Source organism: Stegodyphus dumicola, chromosome X1 (assembly GCF_044657685.1).
Source record: "Stegodyphus dumicola isolate Sdum_Otavi_A_Nest chromosome X1, ASM4465768v1".
Lineage (NCBI taxonomy): Eukaryota > Metazoa > Arthropoda > Arachnida > Araneae > Eresidae > Stegodyphus > Stegodyphus dumicola.
In genome coordinates, this window is record NC_140780.1 from 78,601,636 (window position 1) to 78,622,561 (window position 20,926).

At 34.7% G+C, this 20,926-nt stretch overlaps 1 protein-coding gene across 3 annotated transcripts in view; it reads right to left on the reverse strand.

The window, feature by feature from the left end:
• LOC118185674 (constitutive coactivator of PPAR-gamma-like protein 1 homolog) overlaps positions 1-20,926 on the reverse strand; it is a 354,891-nt gene that overhangs the window by 192,988 nt on the left and 140,977 nt on the right. For 2 of the 3 annotated variants that reach the window (XM_085807956.1, XM_085807955.1), the window contains exon 4: positions 5,870-6,010. In XM_085807956.1, the coding sequence (XP_085664082.1) occupies positions 5,870-6,010 (141 nt within the window). The remainder of the gene's footprint in view (positions 1-5,869; positions 6,011-20,926) is intronic. The other variant, XM_085807957.1, reaches the window with a different exon arrangement.

The following is a 20,926-nucleotide window of genomic DNA, read 5'->3' on the forward strand; positions in this document are numbered from 1 at the left end:
TTTCTACATCTGTTTTATTTATTATATTTTTTTAAATGTCCACTACTCAGACTTTCATAAAACATGTACTATTCGCATAAAACTTTCATAATTGCCATATAATTTTTTTTCCCAGATAGTGGCACTGTTCCCAAAAAGGCTGGTCATTCCTGGTTTATAATATGCAGTATGACTGAAGGTGCAAATGTTACACGTGACCAAGATATTGAGGAATGGAAAGGAATTTGATGTCTCAAGTACAAAAGTGAAGCATTTTTTGATTACTCTACTTTGTCTGAAATACACATATTTTGTATTTCAAAATAAGTATTACAAAAAGTCCACTGTATTGGCCATGGGAAGCCCTCTTAAACCTATCCTATCTGAAATCTATAGGCATTAATATGAATCCAAATCATGGAATTTTAAACTTCTCTGTATGTTTCCACTCACTGATACCTTTACTCTGTTTGATGGCAATGAAGACATTTAAATAAAGTTCTTTCAATTATTAATTCCACTGAATCTGCTATTCCATTCACTTTTGAACATGAGACATCCAATTCCCTTTCATTCCTCTTTATCTTAGTCACATGCAGTATTTCCAACATCAGTAATACTGTGTATTATAAACCTTTATCTGTTTACCTTGCACCATACTTCAAATCATGTCATTTGACTAAACAGAAGTTAGACTCATATTCCTGCCAAGCATTTCAAGTTTGCTCCTCCAAATTGGCTCTTGACCAAAAAACTTAACTTCATAATAACAGTCGTTACTGACCGAATTTTATCACCTAATATTATTCGCCACACAATTAAAAAATTCACAAAGTACTCTCTCACTTTAGTAAATTATTAAACATCTCAACACATCACAGAGTACCCTCTCACTTTAACAAATTATAAAAAGTCTGCTGTGATTCCTTTCTTTACATCCATTAGATATAAAACTGCACCGTATTTCACAGAAACTCAACTTTCAAGATGTTTTCTCTTCCATCAATAAAATTCATTGTTCCATACCCATTCTGAATATGAATTCCTGGGGTATACACTGGATTCCTTGCCAATGTGGTTAATTTTTACTGGTCAAGCTAAAAACGTGCTTGAAAATTTTACACTAAGGAACATGAGGCATTTGTTAGGAAAAAAACATATATGCTCTTTTGCCAGACACCGGAAAATCATATTTTCCATTTTTCTGCAGTCAAAATTATTCCAAAAAAATATTTTTCTTGGTGAATTAGATTTTCTAGAGTCATTTCACATTCATAAAATCTTCCAATTCAACTAGTGATCCCAATTCCATCCCATCTTTACTCATACTTTTAAAGATTTTATTTCATAGTTGCTTTCATTTTTCATCAATAGATGGTACCCATGGCTTAACTTCCTTCCTCTCAGTATCATCACCTGGTCCCAGGCTTCTCTTTTATGATTTGCATTTCTGCAGCTGAAGAAATTTTGATTTACATTCAGCCACATATCTGCTTTTAAAAAATAACTTGAAATACTAAAATCTTTCAACACACTAAAGATTACATTTGATTTGGACTTAAAATCAACTGCAACGACAGTTATCAAAAACCATTGAAAGCAAGACACTTGAACAGACACACCAACAAAATTATATCAATATATCATAATCAAAATTTCCAGAATATATTTAGTTAACAATTCCGAACTTAAATTAGAAACTGTGCATGAAAAATCAAAACACCATTAGGAGTTCTTACTAAATGTAGAATTCTGAAGACTGATATCAATAGACACTACTATAGATACCTTTAATTAATTATAGTTTTTACATGAAATGGGACATAATCATAAGAAAAATATGACATTGCAAAAGGATATGCATGCATTCAAATTCGGAAACATATTAAAAAAATGGTATATTCAGAGATAATATTATGAACTTATTTCATTTGGTTACAAAGTTTAATTTCCTATACTATTGCTGACAATTAGCAGCTTTACAAAAAAAAGCAGATTGTCAAAACTAACCAATAACTTCACACAACCACAGAAGACTTACACATAAATAAGTTATGAGATGGTCTTCCATGGGCTAGCAGCTGTAAATTATATTTCTTTTGTTGTAATATAGATTCTCTTTAGCATATTTTTCTCAGAGGCCCTGTTTCATTGCAGTCCACTTGCTGCAGCAAATAACACTCAAAAACCAAACGCTGGAACTCAGCAGCTTTAGTTTTGAACTTGCAACATTTAATGTGCCTCACTACTCTTTCTCCCTTTAAAGTTACCTAATTTTCTTCAACACACCTTGAAGCCTTCTTGTTGATATATGTGGTAGTTTACTCACTAATTCAGCAAATAAGGCCTTCTAACATATAATGTTTTTGGTAACAGAATCATCTGTTAGCTGCTTTTCATTTAACTATACATCCACTACTTTGATTATATTGGAACATATATTGGTTTAGCACATATGTACAGATAACAAAATTAAATGTCAGATGTGAGTCACTCGAAATAATCAAAGAGGCTGGTATCCACATTAGTAAAGTGCATATTAGTTTGCAGGAAACTCAGCCAGTACTGTGCACACACAGTGAGACGAGTTCAATTCTTTACCTACGGATACAAGAGATGTATTGTTGGGGCTCAGTCTCAAATGCTCCTCTCCCCAATAAGATGAAAGGGCAAAAGTTAGTAGTGCCATCCCTCATATATGGCTGCTACTTAAGAGTTCTTTACGAATATTATGCCATTGATGCAAATATTTTATAAAATCTTGCAATGTATGCCACTTGCATTTGTTCCTTGTACTCCTCAGTGATTTGCTTCGTAATTTCCATTGGAATCATCATCTTACCACCTTCCTTTTCAACATTGCCCTTCATACAGAATATTAATGCATTATAATAAGTAAAGAAAAATCTTCACACATCAACAAATTTTTTTTAAAAAAAATTCATAGGCACACACATGGTCAATATTCTATGCCAACGAACAAGTTATGCTGATATAGATCTTGATTACATGAGTGAAGCATGCCAGCAAAGCCTGGAAACAAAATATAATTAACCACAACCCTGTAGTAAGTGACAGAGAACCATTACCTCAATTTAACCACACAATGCACAAAGTTCATGGGCATTATTCATATTTCAAGACCTCTTGCATTTATAAAGCAAAAATTCCTTTACAGTTTTTGTCAATCTTGCAAAAACATTTATAGATGAAGTTACTCATAATATAAGGCTTATATTTTATTTACTTACAAAAACTTGCAACAAATGCTCCAAAGCACCTATAAATCTGATTTTGTTTTATAATTTCAGACATTACTCTATCCCCTTCTGCCAAACAAACCGTAAGAATTATGTTGATTTTTTAAATATTTCAGTACTTCTACAGTACATTCTTTAAAAGTAATCAGCGTAATTTTTTGGTCAGCATGTTCAATATGCATGCTGTGCCTCCATAAATGAAAAGTGTGGAGATATTTTTATTTGAGTTTATGCCAATGCAGAACAAAGGAGGCTATTCAAGGCGAGAAGAGGAAGTGATAACTATCAGATGAGAAATGCATCCATAGTGTTATGCAACAAGATGTTGCGAGTTCTGATGCTAAGACAACGATCTTTTTCAACACAAACAGAAAATCATCAAACTGCACTTTTCTATATTTCCAGTATTGCTCTTCCTTCAAAAATAAATAAAGTATAGCATTCTGCAGTTCTCCACATCATAACTTCATTAAACATTATAATTTTCCCTAGTAATGATTGTTGCATGGATTACTTTTTGGGTTACTTTAACTGGGAAGGAGCAAAATAACTAAGATTTCTTTCCATACGTTTTCTTTACAATCACCACAAATTTCCTTGAGAAAATTTCAGGATGAATATTTTCTATTTGGACCTATAAACTTCTGAATATCTTTTTTATTATTAGAAACAATGCACGTAGCACAAAAATATCTATCACATTAATAGTGTTGAAACTGGAAGTGTATGTCTATAACCAACAGCTGCAAAAGTACAGGCAACATAGTGATTTTTAGACATCCTATTTTTTCTAAATTGTGGCCACTAGTCATTACAGATAGTAGCCACAGCTAAGGCCGCAAATGGTGGTCACTTTATTATGGAGGCACATAGCAGGTGGGCCACCACTGCCTCCTCTGAAAGGAGAGAAAATTTACCCCTATGCCTTCTTTAGGATTTGAATATGGGCCCTTCAGAACAGCAGTGAGAAGCACTAACCACTTTCCCATCTGGATGGCTGGACATGATATATATATATATATTCACATGTAATAAATTTAGCACACAATGAAAGAACTGTTGCCTTGAAATGATATTTCATTGACATAATGACAAAGTTGAAAAATAAATATGATTCTAAACATGAAACAGCAAAATAATTACAGATGGAATAATGGTGCACAGTTTGATCAGGATGAATAATGTGCTGCCCCATCTTGTAATGTAATACTGCTGCAATTCAGTAAGTCATGAAGTTGAACAGACACCTGAAGTTTTCCTGGAGCAAATGAGCACATGCTACTAATCTCAGACACCGCAGCAAAGCCATACCCAATATTTTCCTCCATCTTTCAGGTGGTGAACATGGGATATAACTGCAAAAGTACTAGAATATGATACAGCAGTGGTGGGCAACCTCAGCCGTGTGAAACTCAGCTTTATCCTAATGGAATACGAGTACACAGGCCGTCATATACATAGAATTGTATCATAACTGTTCCACATACTACTATTATAACAGATAAGTAAAACTAGCAGTAGTGAAAGTGAGTAATTTGATAAGGAGATTCATACTGTGCTATAAATCCGTGGCCCTACATCCACAATATGAAGAGCATCTGTTCTCAAAATAATATTCCAGTGTCAAAAATTGCTATTCTAATGTTAAAGGCAGCACACCTAAAAAATGCCTGGATCACACCTGACCTCTGAGCAGCATCTGAAAATGGTTTGAGGCACATCGCAGCTACAATGTATCCTGTAGAATGGAATCCTATATGCTGAATATATATCACCACGGATCTGTGTGTACCTAGTCCCTTCAAATGTTCTTTATAATTGGTACTGCTGATCTTTCAGACCACCAGTGTGTTTCAAGGATGCCTACAGTTTAGAGTGACATTGGATAGAACAGTCAGAATGATACAAAGAGCACTGACACCCTTTATGATTTTAATCTCAATGATATTAGCACTCGTGAAATTCAAAAATGGGATAAATCATTGCATCTGCCATCTACTGGCAATTCTACTCTTGCACCTGAAGCTGATTTTTGTGTATCAGGCATCAATTACAAAAACAGGCATACATAAATACAGCTGCAAGTTTGTGGCTAGAGTACCACTGCAAGGTTTATGATCATATGCAACAGTCTCAGACTTGGATCATTAGCATACCTGCCTGTATTCCAACTATTTACAGTTTTACGGTTGTGGTAGGTTTCCTTCGTTGTGCAAAACTTTATGCTACTGTCCTTGTTTTTCCTTCCCAGATGATTACACTTGACTGCTTGTTACTCACAATTCTGCTATGTGCCGTGCATTAGAAGCAAATGCATAATGCAGACATGGTTTTAATGCTTTGATAGGTATAGGCATGTATGTGAGAAATAAACAGACAATATACAACAACTTTCATAAAGAACAATTTCAAAATTCTAACAAAAATATGCTTTTTCAGATATGCCAAACTGTTATTTAAATACATTTTTCTTGTATATCCTGTAGTTCACATACAGGATTTACAAAGTCTAACAAGGTGACTTTTTATACAACAAACTACTTTAGCTAAACTACTGCAAATGTTCTGAATGAAGACTACAAAATAGTTATTAAAGAGTCATCATGTAAAAGAATAATTTATTCACTAACCATTAGGTCCAGTATTGAATCCAGGTGTAGGAAGAAGAGGTGTTCTGACACTTTTGCTACTAGGTGAAAACTTGTTATTACGAATATCAAGATTTTCCATTTCTTGTAACAGGTATGAATTGCCAACTGCAGATGAAGAGGCTGTTAAGCATTATAGATAAATACAAATAAGCATATAGTACTAATAACACTGGAACATAATTTAAACAAATCAGTAACTAAATTCATAGTTCATGGTAAAATGATATGAAGTTCCAGACAACTAAAAAATATCATAACATCACTATACATTATCATATGAAATGCTCTTAATTAATAAAATAAAAGTTTTCAAATACCTAAAATAATACTACCACACAGAAGAATTAAAAAGGCATAAAAATTCATTAATTTATGTCAAAACTTTTCTTTTGAACAGGAAAAAAAAACTCAAATTTACGATTAAATGATTTACTGCCACTTTCTTCTCACATGACATGCAGCACAGGATTATCTTAGACCCTATGATAATGATACGACAGACTATCAAATAAGATACAAGCAAAAGTCATTTCATGTTTAAATAAACCTCGTACATTTCCATATTCTACATAATAAAACACACATTACACATCAGTAAACTCTATATTTCTGTTACAATCCTCAAATACAGAAAGTACAGCACAGTTTTTATATTAATGAGGGAATCCTGAATTTTCACCTCTCCCTTTCCATAAAAAGAATAATTTCCAGCTTTATTTTTATACCACTTCAATTCACACATGTGATACCTTCAACGATCAAAAGAAAAGAAATTTTCAGTAACCAGACATAATGTTGCACATCATTATTGCCAAATAGATATATATAGTTATCACCTACACCACACTGAGCCCATACATGAAACCTTTATTTTCACAATAATAGACATGTACTTCCATTTACAAAAATATTTTACACGACATAAGCATACATCATTTGACATTTTTAAATTTCCAAAAATTACAAAATTTAACTTTTCATACACTCATGATCAGTATAGTTATATTTAGTTTAAAAAAAATTTCACTTCTATGACAAATATTCACTGAGATATAAAGTGTCTGCTTTTTTTTTATTTATTTATTCATTTATTTATTTTACATGCCACAAAATCAAATTCATAGTCCTTATGACCAGTTAAAAAATTAGGTTAATTCAAGGTAGATTTCTCCATTCAATGTCATTCTACTCCTTTATTCCTTTACTAGTTTTTAATATTCTTTAATTTAGCATTTTCTTACAACTGGCATGGCAAAAATTTTTCCACCCAAGTAATTCATAAATAGGGACAGAAAAAGCCTTTTTGCTACCTGGTGCACTGTAACTTCTAAATTCTGCCACTAGATTTCCTTCTAAATTCTAAATTCCCCCCCAAGCCCCTAAATTCTACCACTCAGTGTTATTACACGGGCTCTAGCTCAAGGACTTCTCATAAGTTTTCAAATGCTAAAAATATGTATATATTCATCCATATTTTATTACTTTAGTGCCACTATCTAACAATCATACAACAAATTCACTGGACTAGCAACATTTTCAATTCCTAATTTGCATAAATAATATCATTAGTTGGCTTTGTACTAATACTTGAAACCTGCTACTCTTTCCTAGAATATGAATTCTGTGAATAACATCTTTTGAAACAATTTTTATTGATAAAAACATTTAATCACACTTTGCATAATAATGCTCTTCATTTAATCTATTAGCACCAAAAACCAGAATCTAAACTGATATTTCATACCTAGTTATACAAGAATTTAAATATTTCACTCTTCATTTTCCTGACCATGATCTCAAACTTTAAGCAACTTGGTTTTTCTCATATGGAAGTCAAATATTTTGTATTTCTTTTAATTTGGAATAAGTATAAACTTTTATCAAAATTAACTACTGGGATGGGGTACTGTCTAAAATTTAGATTTCATATTTTCCACTGATATCTTTTTTTATTTAAGAATTATTAAACATGAATATTTGTGTCATTTTAAGTGATTCCAGCACTAAAAGTAAATGTCTTTGACCAATAATTGCAAAAATAAAGGCTGGATAAGGACTTCGATAGATTACTGACAAATGCAAAACTTAACAATGTAACGTGAATTCAATATTCACTCTAAATTTGTATGCTTTCATCAAATATGCATGATTGTCAAACTCATGTGCATTAAATAGAAGTTACTTCAACCTCATATATTTAAATAAAATACGCAAAACACTAAAATCGGAACCCATACATTAATAATTAAAATTTTGTTGCAGGACAGTATCCCCTACAAAAATTTTATTTTTTTATGATTATATAATAGAGCAGTGCTGATCACTTGCATGCTGTGCTTTACATTTATATGAATATTGTACTATGTTTGGAACATGTTTGCAAGAGACATTTCAATCTTTAAAAATGCATTTCTTGCTTTTAGGGATAAAATTACAACATATATTTCTAAAAGTAGTTCTATGTCAGATGTTCAGAGTATTTGAGACAGTATACTTCAAAAACTACACAAGTCAAGACAAGCACATTTTCTTTAATCTGCACTAGTTAAGAGCAGCATGTAATGAAACTCCAATACACATATCTAGTAAAGGCATAGAAATTCAGTTTCTGCATTTTAACACACTGCTATCAGACAATCAATAATCAGTTATTAAACATTAAAGACATCAGATGCAAATTGGCATTTCTCATTTGTCAAACAATGAAAACAGGATATACTGGTTTGGTTTATCTGATTGCAGCAAAGCATGCAAGGGCTATCTGTCTAAGAAGGAGGCCTTTGTAAAAGAATTTCTATGGAAAACTGGCTTCTAGCTACATTACACATAAGGATAAAGTGCTCATTCAGCCAGCCCATTTGCCCAGAAATGAACACAGGTCAAACAAACAAAAACAAAGTTTTCAGACACTGAAAACACAAGGCAAAAACAAATCACATTCTGTTTATATAAAATTATTACTATTTGAATGCTGTAATTTTGAATTGATGTATGTGCTTAAAAGTTAAAAATTTAGGTCTGTAGGGTACCTGCTGAGGCAGCTTATAAGCAGTGATAGTGGTAAAGAAAACACCCTTTTACACATGTTGCTGCCAATAAATATGGCAACCCTAAGAAGAGGATTTTGGAGAAGCGCAGAGACCAGGTGTTGAGGAGTAGTATGCATATTTGAAGTCTTGAAACAAAGATAATTTTTTGTTGTTCATTACGTCTGATTAACCCCTTGAGGACCAGCGCATGGAGAATAAAGCGCAGCCATGGGACCAAACCCCCCCCAAAAAAAAGGAAACATCGACACTGGCCCGTGCATTTTCAGCAGTTAAGCCTACTTTTAGAAAAAAAAATTCATACAAAATCAGCATTACGTACTTAACATACCAATTCTTAATATGTACTAATATAAAGAATATCACATTAATAGAAATAAATGAAATATGCGGAATACTAAAATTATATCTGTATGCACGAAAACAAATATTCTACACATGAAAACCAAAACTATGAATACAAAAAGTAAAAGAAAATTAAGCAATAATTATCTGTAGGTAAATAAATTCCAGTTTAATAATTCCGCTGAGCATGTCAGAATCGAAAACGAGGATCGACAGACAAGATAATGACTGCTTTTTTTCGCCGACCAAGTAAGATACATCACGCATTGAGAAAGCTGGCGTCTTTCCCCTTCTATAATGATGCTGTAAAGTTACTTTTGATTTAACCAAAAAAGTCTATTAAAAGTTTTAAAATAAATATAAAAAGGGGCAACTGATCTGAGTTTTTCCATCACGAAGTTCAGCGACATTACACCCGCTATAGTCAACTAGATGTGTTTTCTCAAATTCTCCTAAAACAAAAAACATTGAACTGGATGCACTTTCGCACATTTTAATAAACAAAAAAAAAAAAAAAAAAAAAAAGAGAAAGAAAACCAAAAAAAAAAAAACGCAAAGAAGAAAAATGAAGACAACATAAAAACGGAATTCCTAATGAAATAAACAAATATGCTGTTGTCCCTTTAACTTAAAGAGCTGCGATTCCGGATTTGTTTACACCAATAAATCTATCAAAACAAGAAGCACAGCAACAGACACTGATACTCATACATGAAGGTCAAAAGACACGACTTGATGGAAAAACTGTTACTATTTAGCACTATCTACAGGCATTTAAAAATTTTTTAAAAAATTGTTTCATTATCAAGTTACATTTATGCAATGCAGAAATGAAGAGATTGATCAGAGCTTTTCACGTATAAGCGACGCTGGGCTGGTAAGCGTGGAATCGTTGTGTCGTACCTACGTGTTTTTGGTCCTGAACAGGTCAAAGCTCTTATTAAATGCAGAGAGAAAACTTATTGCGATATGGACAACAAAGAACAAGAGATAGCACACTGGTTTCAACAGTGGTAACTCCAGGAATTCACAAAATCAGTTTTTTAAAAAGTTCATAAGTACTTTCATTTTTGATGATTTGCCATCCCTCAAGATTTCTAAACCAGAAGTTATGGAATACATAGATTTTCATTCTCCAGATCACAGATGAGCTCATTTACAATTTATAGCTCATTTTACAATTTTATTTTCTATTTATTAGTTGTATTTCATTTTCTTTATCTGAATTTTTATTTTTATTTTGGCTTAAACCTTGCAAAATGCCTGATGTGCATACCATACAAATTCCAGTTTATAACCGACTAGACCTAGCCTTATAGTCTATTAAGCTGCATTCAGACGGTGGCAAAAAGAACATAGAGGCATAGTCATAAGGGCATAAAATACGAGACCCTCACACCTGCAAGACGGGGGTCTAACCTGTGGCCAATGAAAGAAACTAAATTTGCACATGCATGGATGTGTCTACACCTTTCGTGCGCTGTTTTCTAGTTCGATTAATTTCCCATGATCGCTCTGCTTGTTTTCGTTATTTTGTATCATGGCTTTTTCAGCTCATCACAAAGTTTTACTGGTTCAACAGAATGCTCTTTTATCTGCCCTTCTTGTAAGAAAAGAGGCAACAGAAGAAGGTACAAAAAGAAAACAAACGAAATGGTTTCGAGATATACTTTCTTGGAAAGATCAATACTTGGTTGGCACATATTTCTATGCAAACCAGTATGGAACCTTTCTGCATTGTACTGTAGTACTCTCTACTATCAACATGCACGTGCATATTTATATATATATAGCCTTCTTCAATTTTTATATATAATTTCTCTTAGGAGTGACAGATAGCCTGTATATAATATTTTTTCCATTTTGCAGGTGTGAAAGCAGTTAAGCAGAAAACAGTACTTACCTTAATTTTTTTTTTTTTTTTTTAAATTTTCGATCAAAAGGAACATGTTTCTGTGCTTAGCATTCCTTATTCACTGTCACTGTCAATCACTACAGTAGTTGGCTGCACTACCAGTATCAATTATCATTAGTACTAGTATCCCACAACTTGTCACCATCACCAGCAACCACAACTATAAGGGGTGATCAAATGAAAAGGTACAAAACGACACAGTGGGTACAAATGTACACTTTATTCAAAATATGCACCATAGGCCTGAGCACAACGATCCCACTGATGAACAAGCTGCAGTATTCCTTGTTCCCAGAATTCTTGTGACCGTGACGAGACCCAGTTCTTCACAGCATCCTTGAGTACGTCGTCCAAGTTGAAGTGCTTCCCTTTCAGCTGTTTCTTCAGTGGACCAAACACATGGAAATCGCAGGACCACATGTCCGGATTGTAGGGCAGATGGTCCAACGTCTCCCACTTAACTTGGCCAGTTCCATGTGTGCGACTCTGGAGACGTGTGGACGCGCGTTGTCATGGAGCAGAACCACACCCTCCGTGAGCAGCCCCGGTCTTTTGTTCTTGATAGACCTGCGTAGGCGTCGCAGTGTCTCACAGTACACATCGGAGTTAATGGTCTTTCTGTGCTCGAGGAATGCCACAAGTAGCGTACCTTGAACGTCGAAAAAGACGGTGAGCAACACCTTGCCGCCTGCTGACGGCACGGCTTTAAACTTTTTAGGGGACGTGACGACGCATGGTTCCACTGCATGCTGTCCCACTTTGTCTCTGGCTCGTGACGATCCGCTCCATGAAAGCGGGGTCTTTCTGATACCGAAACAGATGTTGCAGTGCTAGGTCCCACACGCAGTTCCTTTTGCTGGTCGGTGAGCTGCTTCAGAACCCAAGCAGCACACACCTTCCAATATCGCAACCTGTTGTGAACAACTGCTGACACGGTTCCATAGCTGACATCCACCTTTACCGCCAACATTCGCAATGTGACACGCCAATCACTTCTCACAAGGTCGTCCACCTTGTTGATGAGATCGCTTGTTGTGACAGCGTTTGCCTGGCCTGGTGTCAGGTCATCACCCACACTCTCCCGCCCTGCACGAAAACGGGCACTCCATTTATTGACAGAATTGTCAGAAACCCATTTCTCCCCATAAAATGTCATCATCTGGCAATGAATAGCTGCCGGTTTCTCACCTTCTGCGGTCAGAAATCGGATAACACCTCGCTAGTCCTCAGTCGTCGAATTTTGCAATGTGAACGCCATTCTGTCCTCATACGGACTGCCGCATCATTTGGACGGCGCTATTGATAAGAGCCTCTGCTCTCTCCTGCGCATGCAGGCACCCGCGCATGCTCTGATCCTAGTCAGAGACTCCAATTGCATCCCGAGATGTCTCGCTACGTTCTCCCATGGCGGAATATGCAAATATTTAACTGTTACGTTTTTATGTCGTTTCATACCTTTTCATTTGATCACCCCTTGTAGTACAATACTATGAAACGTTCACCCAACAATGTATTTTATGCTCAATAATTAAATAAATTTTGCTGTGTTGCCAGCTGTTTGTATACATCTATTTCTAATAATTTGCATGTATAAGCCGCAACCCTGAATTTCATATGCTTTTTCTGAAAAAAAGGGGGGTTACACTCGAGCGACTACAGTATATAGTAAACACTAACTTTCAGGAATTTTTGTGGATATTTCTGGAAACTGGTAAATTTACATCATATGAATAATTCAAATTAAACTCTACTGTGCTGTCAGATGTCATAGATGAAGGTTTCATTTATGTTGATTGTCAGAAGTAATTACTTTTAATGATTTTTCATTTGCTGACAGATTATGAGAATTCTTCACTCACTGGCAGACATGCATATTAAAGCACCAAAAAGAGTTTAATTTCAACATATGCTGTCAATTCTATTTACAACCAATACCTCTAAAATAATTTCACATCAACAATTAAGTACCCAAGTCTTCAAATACAGTGGTGAAATAAATTAAGAGAATTTTCATATTTTATCGAATTACATGAAAAGAACTGAACTAAAGGAAAAACAACTGCTTCTAGATAAAAATGCAAATCTTGTACAGCAAATACATAAACGTACATGTGTGTGTAGGCGGAGCCAGCAGAAAAACAGGCTTTATAAGCGCGTGGAGGGTAAGACGAATTGCGTTCGCTAGCACACCTCGACGAATTTCTCGGTGTTATCTTGCAGCAATCAGTTAAATTCACATTGGAACAGTAAAAATGAGTAATTATTAACGTTTACACGAAGAAATGAGGTGGCGAATTGTGGGAAGCATATAGGCAGGCTAATTGCAAGTCCAGATATGCAGAGAGTTTACCGCCCAGCGTCGTGTGTAACTTATGGAAACAGTACCAAGATACTGGATCCATCAAGAGAAAGTCTGGGCAAGGTCATCCAAGGGCCACGAGGGACAGAGAAGATTGCTTTTGTCCATTTTAGCAAGGCGTAACAGAGGGGCTACAGCTTCTCAGCTTTCTCGGGACCTGTATGCAGCCACAGGAACCCATGTAACAAGGGTGACTTTTTCCAAAAGACTGAACGAGAGAGGGTTGTTCGCCAAAAGACTGACTGTTTGAGTCTCGCTTGCATCTACGGACAGGAGAGTCCAATTAGCATGGTGCAGGCAGCACAGTGATTGGAGCACGGAGCAATGGGCGACCGTTCTATTCACCGACAAGTCCCGTTTTAGCCTAAACACCGATTCTCGTGTACTTTCATATGGAGAGAGCCAGGGACACGCTTATAGGGATAAGGTCTTGGAGCCCTATGTTCAGCTTTTCCAGGGTGCAGTAGGCCCCGAGTTCATCTTATAGGACAATAACGTGAGGCCACATAGAGCTCTTCTGGTCGACGAATTTCTTGAGACTGAGGATATTCGCCGGATGGATTGGCCAGCCACGCGTCCACACCTCAACCCTATACAACATGTCTGGGACGGTTTGGGGAGGGCAACTGGAACTCGCAACCCCCTTCTGAGAACCATCCAGAAACTGAAAACAGCGTTGCTGAATGAGTGGGACCACAGGCACTGATAAACTGCCTCATTTCCAGTATGACATCATGCTACAAGGCTTGTATGGCTATACGAGGGGACCATACCTCCTGTTAACCCATTTCTTTTGTGTCTTCTGCAGCCACTGTTTCAGACCTTCAGACTCCCATGAGTGTTACACACAAACATGTCTGTCTATTATAACTGTTGAATGTTTATTTTGTTTGCATTACATCAACCTATGTTCACACCAAATTTTATTAAAATCTGACCAATAGTTCTGGAGATCGTAGGTCAAATATGAAAATTCTCTTAATTTCTTACACCAGTGTACAACAAAATTATAAACATTCATACCTTATCTAGGAATTTCTACCAGAGAAATAGCATGAATTTAATAATCAAAATTCCATTCAAATGATAGCAATAAAGAGTGGGTAATAATAACAAACACTATTCATTAAATTATATAGTCCATGTTATGAATTACGTGTGCTATTCAGTTTCATTAAACAGGGGTGTTTGTGGGACCCCAAAAAAATCCCCTGAAACTTTTACAGACTTACTACCGACATTTTGGAGTTTCGAGAAGGGGGGATAGAGAAATGAAAAATTACAATTATGAAGTATTGAATGACCTAATTATAAAAGTTCAATGAATTACTTTTTTTGCAAAATTAATAACCATAAATTTTGAAACATATAAACTACTACATTTTATGTAAATATTTTAAATTACCTGAATTAATTCTTTAAAAAAAATTATCTAATTTCTGCTGCTTTTTTTTTTATTATTATTTTCTGATGTTTGTGGGCTTGCCTTTCTTTTATGGTTTCTTTTATGGAATTAGATATGAATTTTTAAGGGGTAATTTCTGTTTCATATGCTGTGCTGTATTAGTATAAGCTTTCATCAGAGAAATTTGGAATTCTTTTGCTATTGGATGATTTTTTGATAATTTCTTCAGGAGAGTGGAAGCTTCTGCACCAGTAAATATTACTTTGCTAGGTAGATGGAATTCTGGATTTGTGACATCAACCTTTAATAAATCATTATAAGATGTGCACCCTATATTTTCTGGCTTCATAAAAAAGAGAAAAATTTTGCCATCAATTTATAAATACTAGAATGTATTAAATGAAGCATTGGTTTTTTTTTTTTTTTTTTTTATTTTATTTTATTTCAAATAATTTAATATATGTGTTGAACTCTGGTAATACTGCTGAATATAATGCCATATGCAATAAAGTTTTGTTTTGCATAACAAATAACTCATTTAGTATTCTTTTTTTCCGAGCTAAAGCATCCTTTGCGAGTTGTTGGGAATGCAAGCAAGAATAAACCCCAACAATTTTTTTCTGAGCTGCAGAAATATTTCTTTTATTGTATACAGTTTCAACATAAGAAAAATAATCCCCTTTATCAGCTTTATACAAGTAGTGAAAATAAAATGCAATAAGAGCATCCCACAGATCTTTGATTCTTTCTAAAACACATAAAATGTACACCCACCTATGGTCTGGTCTCTTCAAGGGCTTAAGTTTTTTAATGGCAAGGGATTCACAGATTTTGGAAAAATTTTCTCTTTTACTGCAGCTTTTCATATCAAAATAGATGTCATCAAACAAATCTTCTAAGTATCTATCAAAACATGAAGCAAATTTTTTTTGTACAGTTATTAGCTGTGTGACATGTGTCACCATCAATATCTAATAAGTGAGGTGCTTTGTTTGATCGTAGTCTGGTTTCAACACCCTTTTTCTTCATGCATGGTGTTACATGAGTCCATTAATACACTAATTAAGTTTGCCCATGGAATATTATTATCTTCAATAGTATTAACAACTGCTTTAAAAACAGCTTCTGAATTGCAAGATTCCAACTTTAGAGATGCAAAATGATGAACTACAACTTCATTTTGATTTTTGTCATAAAACTGCACCAATATTGCCAGTATACTTCCTTGAGCATTGCTAGTACTTTCATCCAAATTTAGAGAAAATGGAGTCTCCTTTAAAGTTTTAATGATATTTTCCTTAATGGTTTTTGTAAGCCCATATTTCATCTTATAACATGCAGTAGTCCTGGACATTTCCAACGAGTTTAGTGCCATCTGATCGTGGCTCAACTGTTTGCAGAGTTCAATTAAATTGGGAGCTACATTGAAAGAAAGGGAATTCTCGGCGATAAACGAAGTTATTAATACCTCTTGACGTGCTTTTCTTGTCACTATATCCAATGGCCGAGCATCAGTCTCCAGTAAGTCATCAGTATTTTTTGAATTAGCATAATTACTTAGTCATTGAACGTCTAATGCACTTTGAATATTTTATGTGCGTCACAGTTTTAGAATGATTTGTGAAAGCCTTGAATCCTTCCCCACCATACTTCAGCAGTGAGTTACAAAAACCACAAAATGCTTGTCCAGCAACATTTATTTTCTTGCACCATGTGCCGATGGTATCCCCATTACCATCTCTCCCTTCAATCCAATTCCACCTAAATGCATTCCGGACACCTTCTTCTAATTGTATAATATCACCATTTATATCGAGAAATTTCATAGTGAAATTCTCTTGCATACATAAATAAAAAAAATATTTCAATAAACGAAACAAAAAATTTACACGTGCATCAATAAATGAAACGAAAATTTTACACAGTGGAGAAAAAAAAGTTGAGAAGCGATCAATGACAAATAGCTAATACGGCGAAAAATCCCCCTCCTCTACTTATTGGCGCCACACCAGGAGAGATAAGACATTTGAACTGATCGCACATCTTGTCGAACGAAGTCTCTCCTTTTTTTTCTGCCGCGCCTACTTGCCGAAAAGAATCCAGAAGAGAATGTCCAAGAACCGGGGGAATGAGTCATAACTCGCAATAAGGAAAGAACAAAAAAGAAGTCTTTCCCCCCTTTTCACGCATTATCACTGCCTTTGGAGAAAGAAAGGAAAAGTTTTCACCACACACACTGACCTTGCGTTTTCTGCTTTCAAAGCAAACAAAATTACCCAGATCAAAATAAATAATTCATTATTATTCCTACTTCCTTTTGAACGACGATCCCCGGAGTTTCCGGGTATCGAAGTTCAAAATTCCCGGAATTTCGGGGTTTCCCCGGAGCACAAACACCCCTGATTAAAAGTAAATTCCTTTCATGGAGAACATAATTAAAAAACAGAACATAACATCAACAGGAGACAAAACTGTCTAGACTGTTGACTGTTGTTTTAAGGATATTTCACTGCATTTTTTCTTTCTTGGAATTCATAAGAGCATTTTCTCAAAAGATTAATCTTTTATTACTTATACAAAGCTTACACCATTGTATTGACTATTCTTAAATAAGATAAAACATTTTTTTTCTTTTTTTTAAAGTAATAATTTTACTGTTAAAAAAAAGCAGATTCTTGATATTGATTTGATGTTTTAGTAAAATTAATTCATGAAGCTTGTTTTGTTTGGAAAGAAAATCAGCATTTGAAGCAAATAGCAATACAGTATATCTCCTGCTTTTTCAATAAATTTACTCCTAAATACAAAAATAATTAAACAGGAAATGATAGTTATAATTTATACAAAAATAATAAACGGAAAGAAAGTAAAAATAATAATTTACACAAAAAAAATTTTTTTGCAAGCATGCATTTTTTAAAGAATTTTCATAATGAAATGAAAAATAATGGATGGGATTGATCATACACAGCGTGCATGATCCTGAGCTTAACTTTCGCTTTACGAGTTTCATCCGTATTTTTCAATTTATTGTGAAAACTCGTTAAACAATGCATGTCATCATCATAAATTTCTTGTGAGATCAAGTCATTATTTCATTAGGATACAATTACAACTCATTCGGATACAATGTGCTCCATATTTAAAAAAATGTCGCCTTCGATGTCACAGCGAAATCGTCTAAAGAAAGCCACTTTCTTTTAGCTTCGCTCTGATTGGTCAACGCTCTGCGTAAAGTTGAAAACTTGGAACCTTGTTCCACGAGCCTTAAACCAGATTATGTAACGTGGCACAGGCTGGTTGCCTTCGCATCGCAGCTCGACTTTAACCACTTATGCTCTTTATGCCCCCATCTGAACACAGCCTTATGTGCAAAAGTATGTTTGCTCTTGCCATCCCCAAACCTATCATAGAATCAGTTACTAAATATAATTATACAGTTTCTCATCTTTTTCCAGATGTTATGTCATTACTCTCAAATTTGCTTATGAAACCAGACCCTACTGATCCCTATACAAAGCTCAAAACTGAATTAATAAACCAATTTGGAGAATCTTCTCAGCAAGAAATTCAGCATTTATTACCTGGCGAGGCATTAAGCTCCCCAAAAAATTCCGATTTGCACAGAAATAAGAAACGTCAAGAGAAATCCTTAAATGTGCCCAATAACTTATTGTTATAATTATTCCCTCATTTGCCTTCAACCATTCAGTCTACTTTGGCAATGGTTTCCGGTTTAACTTTAGATAAAGTTGCAGAAATTGTCGACAGAATCTTGGAAGTAAATCCGATCCGAGGGACTTGCACAATTTCTCAAAGATCTGATCAATCTAATAAGTGTAAATTATTTAAAGAAATAGAAAAATTAAACAAATGTATTGATCATATTTCCTTGGTCACTTGCCAAATTGCTGAGCTAGCAATAAAGAAAGGAGCAGTTCCAAAAAGAAAGATTTTATTTGCTAGTATCATTGGCATTTTGAAAAAAAAAAAAAAAAAAAAAAAAAAAAACTGTAGAAGACTGTACCAAACCTTGCTCATGGTGGGAAAACCAACCAGCAAAGAATAGAGGTGACTTACTCTATGTCTCAAATTTCACATCCCCATTTCGTTCGTGACCAGAGAACAAAAATTTCATTCTTGGTCGATACTTTTTCTGACTTCTGGCAAACAATTCTCAAAAACAAAATTCTTCCCAAAAAAGCATTTTAGCTGCTAATTTTTCAACTATTCATGTTTATGGTAAAAAAAACTCTTTCTTTCGATTTCAGATTAAGATGAGAGTTCACCAGGACTTTTCTTATAGCAAATGTTATTACACACATTCTTGGAGCAGATTTCCTCCATTTCTTTGAATTGGTGCCTGATCTTAAAAACGTGTCGCAGAGATTTAAAAACACGATTTCAAACTGTAGGCTGCATGAATGATGCAGATAGTTGTTCAGAAAAAACTCTTCTTAGGGATGCAACTTATCACAAAATGTTGACAGTATTACTAAATTATTGGATCCTAACCAACCTGTTAAACACAACAATGTCCATTACTGCATAACCAAAGGCCCGCCTGTGGTTGTGAAACCTCGTTGGTTAGCCAGAGATTGCTTAAAAATAGCGAACCAAGAATTTCAAACTATGATGCTACTGGGGCATCTGAAACCTTTGAGAAGCAATTATGCATCCTCATTTCAAATGGTTCCAAAAAATGGAACTTTGGAATGAAGATCACTCGGCGATTATCATGGACTAAACGCCCAAACAATAAAAGATAAATGCCTTATAAAGTACTTTCTCCCTCCATTTCACATGCCTTCATGGTGTAATTGGAAACATACTTCATGCGTATTCGAGAGGTCCAGGGTTCAAAGTGCAGCGAGGGCATTGCACTTCATTCAAATCTCCTGCATTAAGTATCCTAATGACTCTACAACCCTATTCCTTGTTTAGCTGATTTTAATGCTGAAGTGTATGGCACTAAAATTTTTAGTGATGTTGACCTTATTTAGCCCTACCATCAAATACCTATTAATCCCAATAATATGCAGAAAATCGCCACATGTACACCAGTTGGTTTATTCCAAAGTACCCTTATGCAATTCCACTTATGTAACACATCCGTGACTTTTCAATATTTTATAAACACAGACAGTCACATGAGATTTAGAGGATGTTTATGCTTTCATCGATGATTTGCTTATAATCTCTAAAGATTCTGAGGATTATTGCAGTAATTTGAAAGCCTTATTTTCAAATCTTTTAGAAATATGGATGGACTTTGCATAAATGTTTCAAAATGCACCTTTGATCGAACATCTATTGATTTCTTAAGTTTTCATCCTAGTGGAAATGCAAATGAACCTCTTTCTGACGAAGACAAATGTATTTTAGATTTCCCTCACCCAACCACCCTCCTCACCAATTTTCAGGAACGTGTAACTTTTACAGGTATTTCCTACTTAAAGCAGGACACATTCTTTCTTCTTTAATAAAATTGTCGGAAGGACATATCAATAAAAAGAAATCTCATCCTTGTGTTCAGGACTTATCTGCACAGTTAAATCAGAATCAAAATGCTTCACAAACCAATGCCACTGCTCAGGCTACCCTTTTTTGAGATACCCTATTCCCACAGCCCAGTTAAGTATCTTGGCAGATGCTTCAAACATTGTAATAGGCAGCACTCTTATGCAGTTATCTAAAAAAATGGGAATCTATAGCATTTTTCTCTATGAAACTCAATAACAGTCAACAGCTGGCAGCCATAACATCTGAAAGTATTATTAAGTCAGTGATGCAGAGCTACATCAAGTTCAACTTATTTAACATTATGCAACTAGGAAAGCTTTTATTACCATCTACAGTGCGCAAAGTGCTAAGAGGTAACAACATGTTTCATTTGGTTACTTCCTAAATTATTATTTTTACTTAAATTTGGCTATTAAAGGTATTTTTAAAACTATGTGTAGCA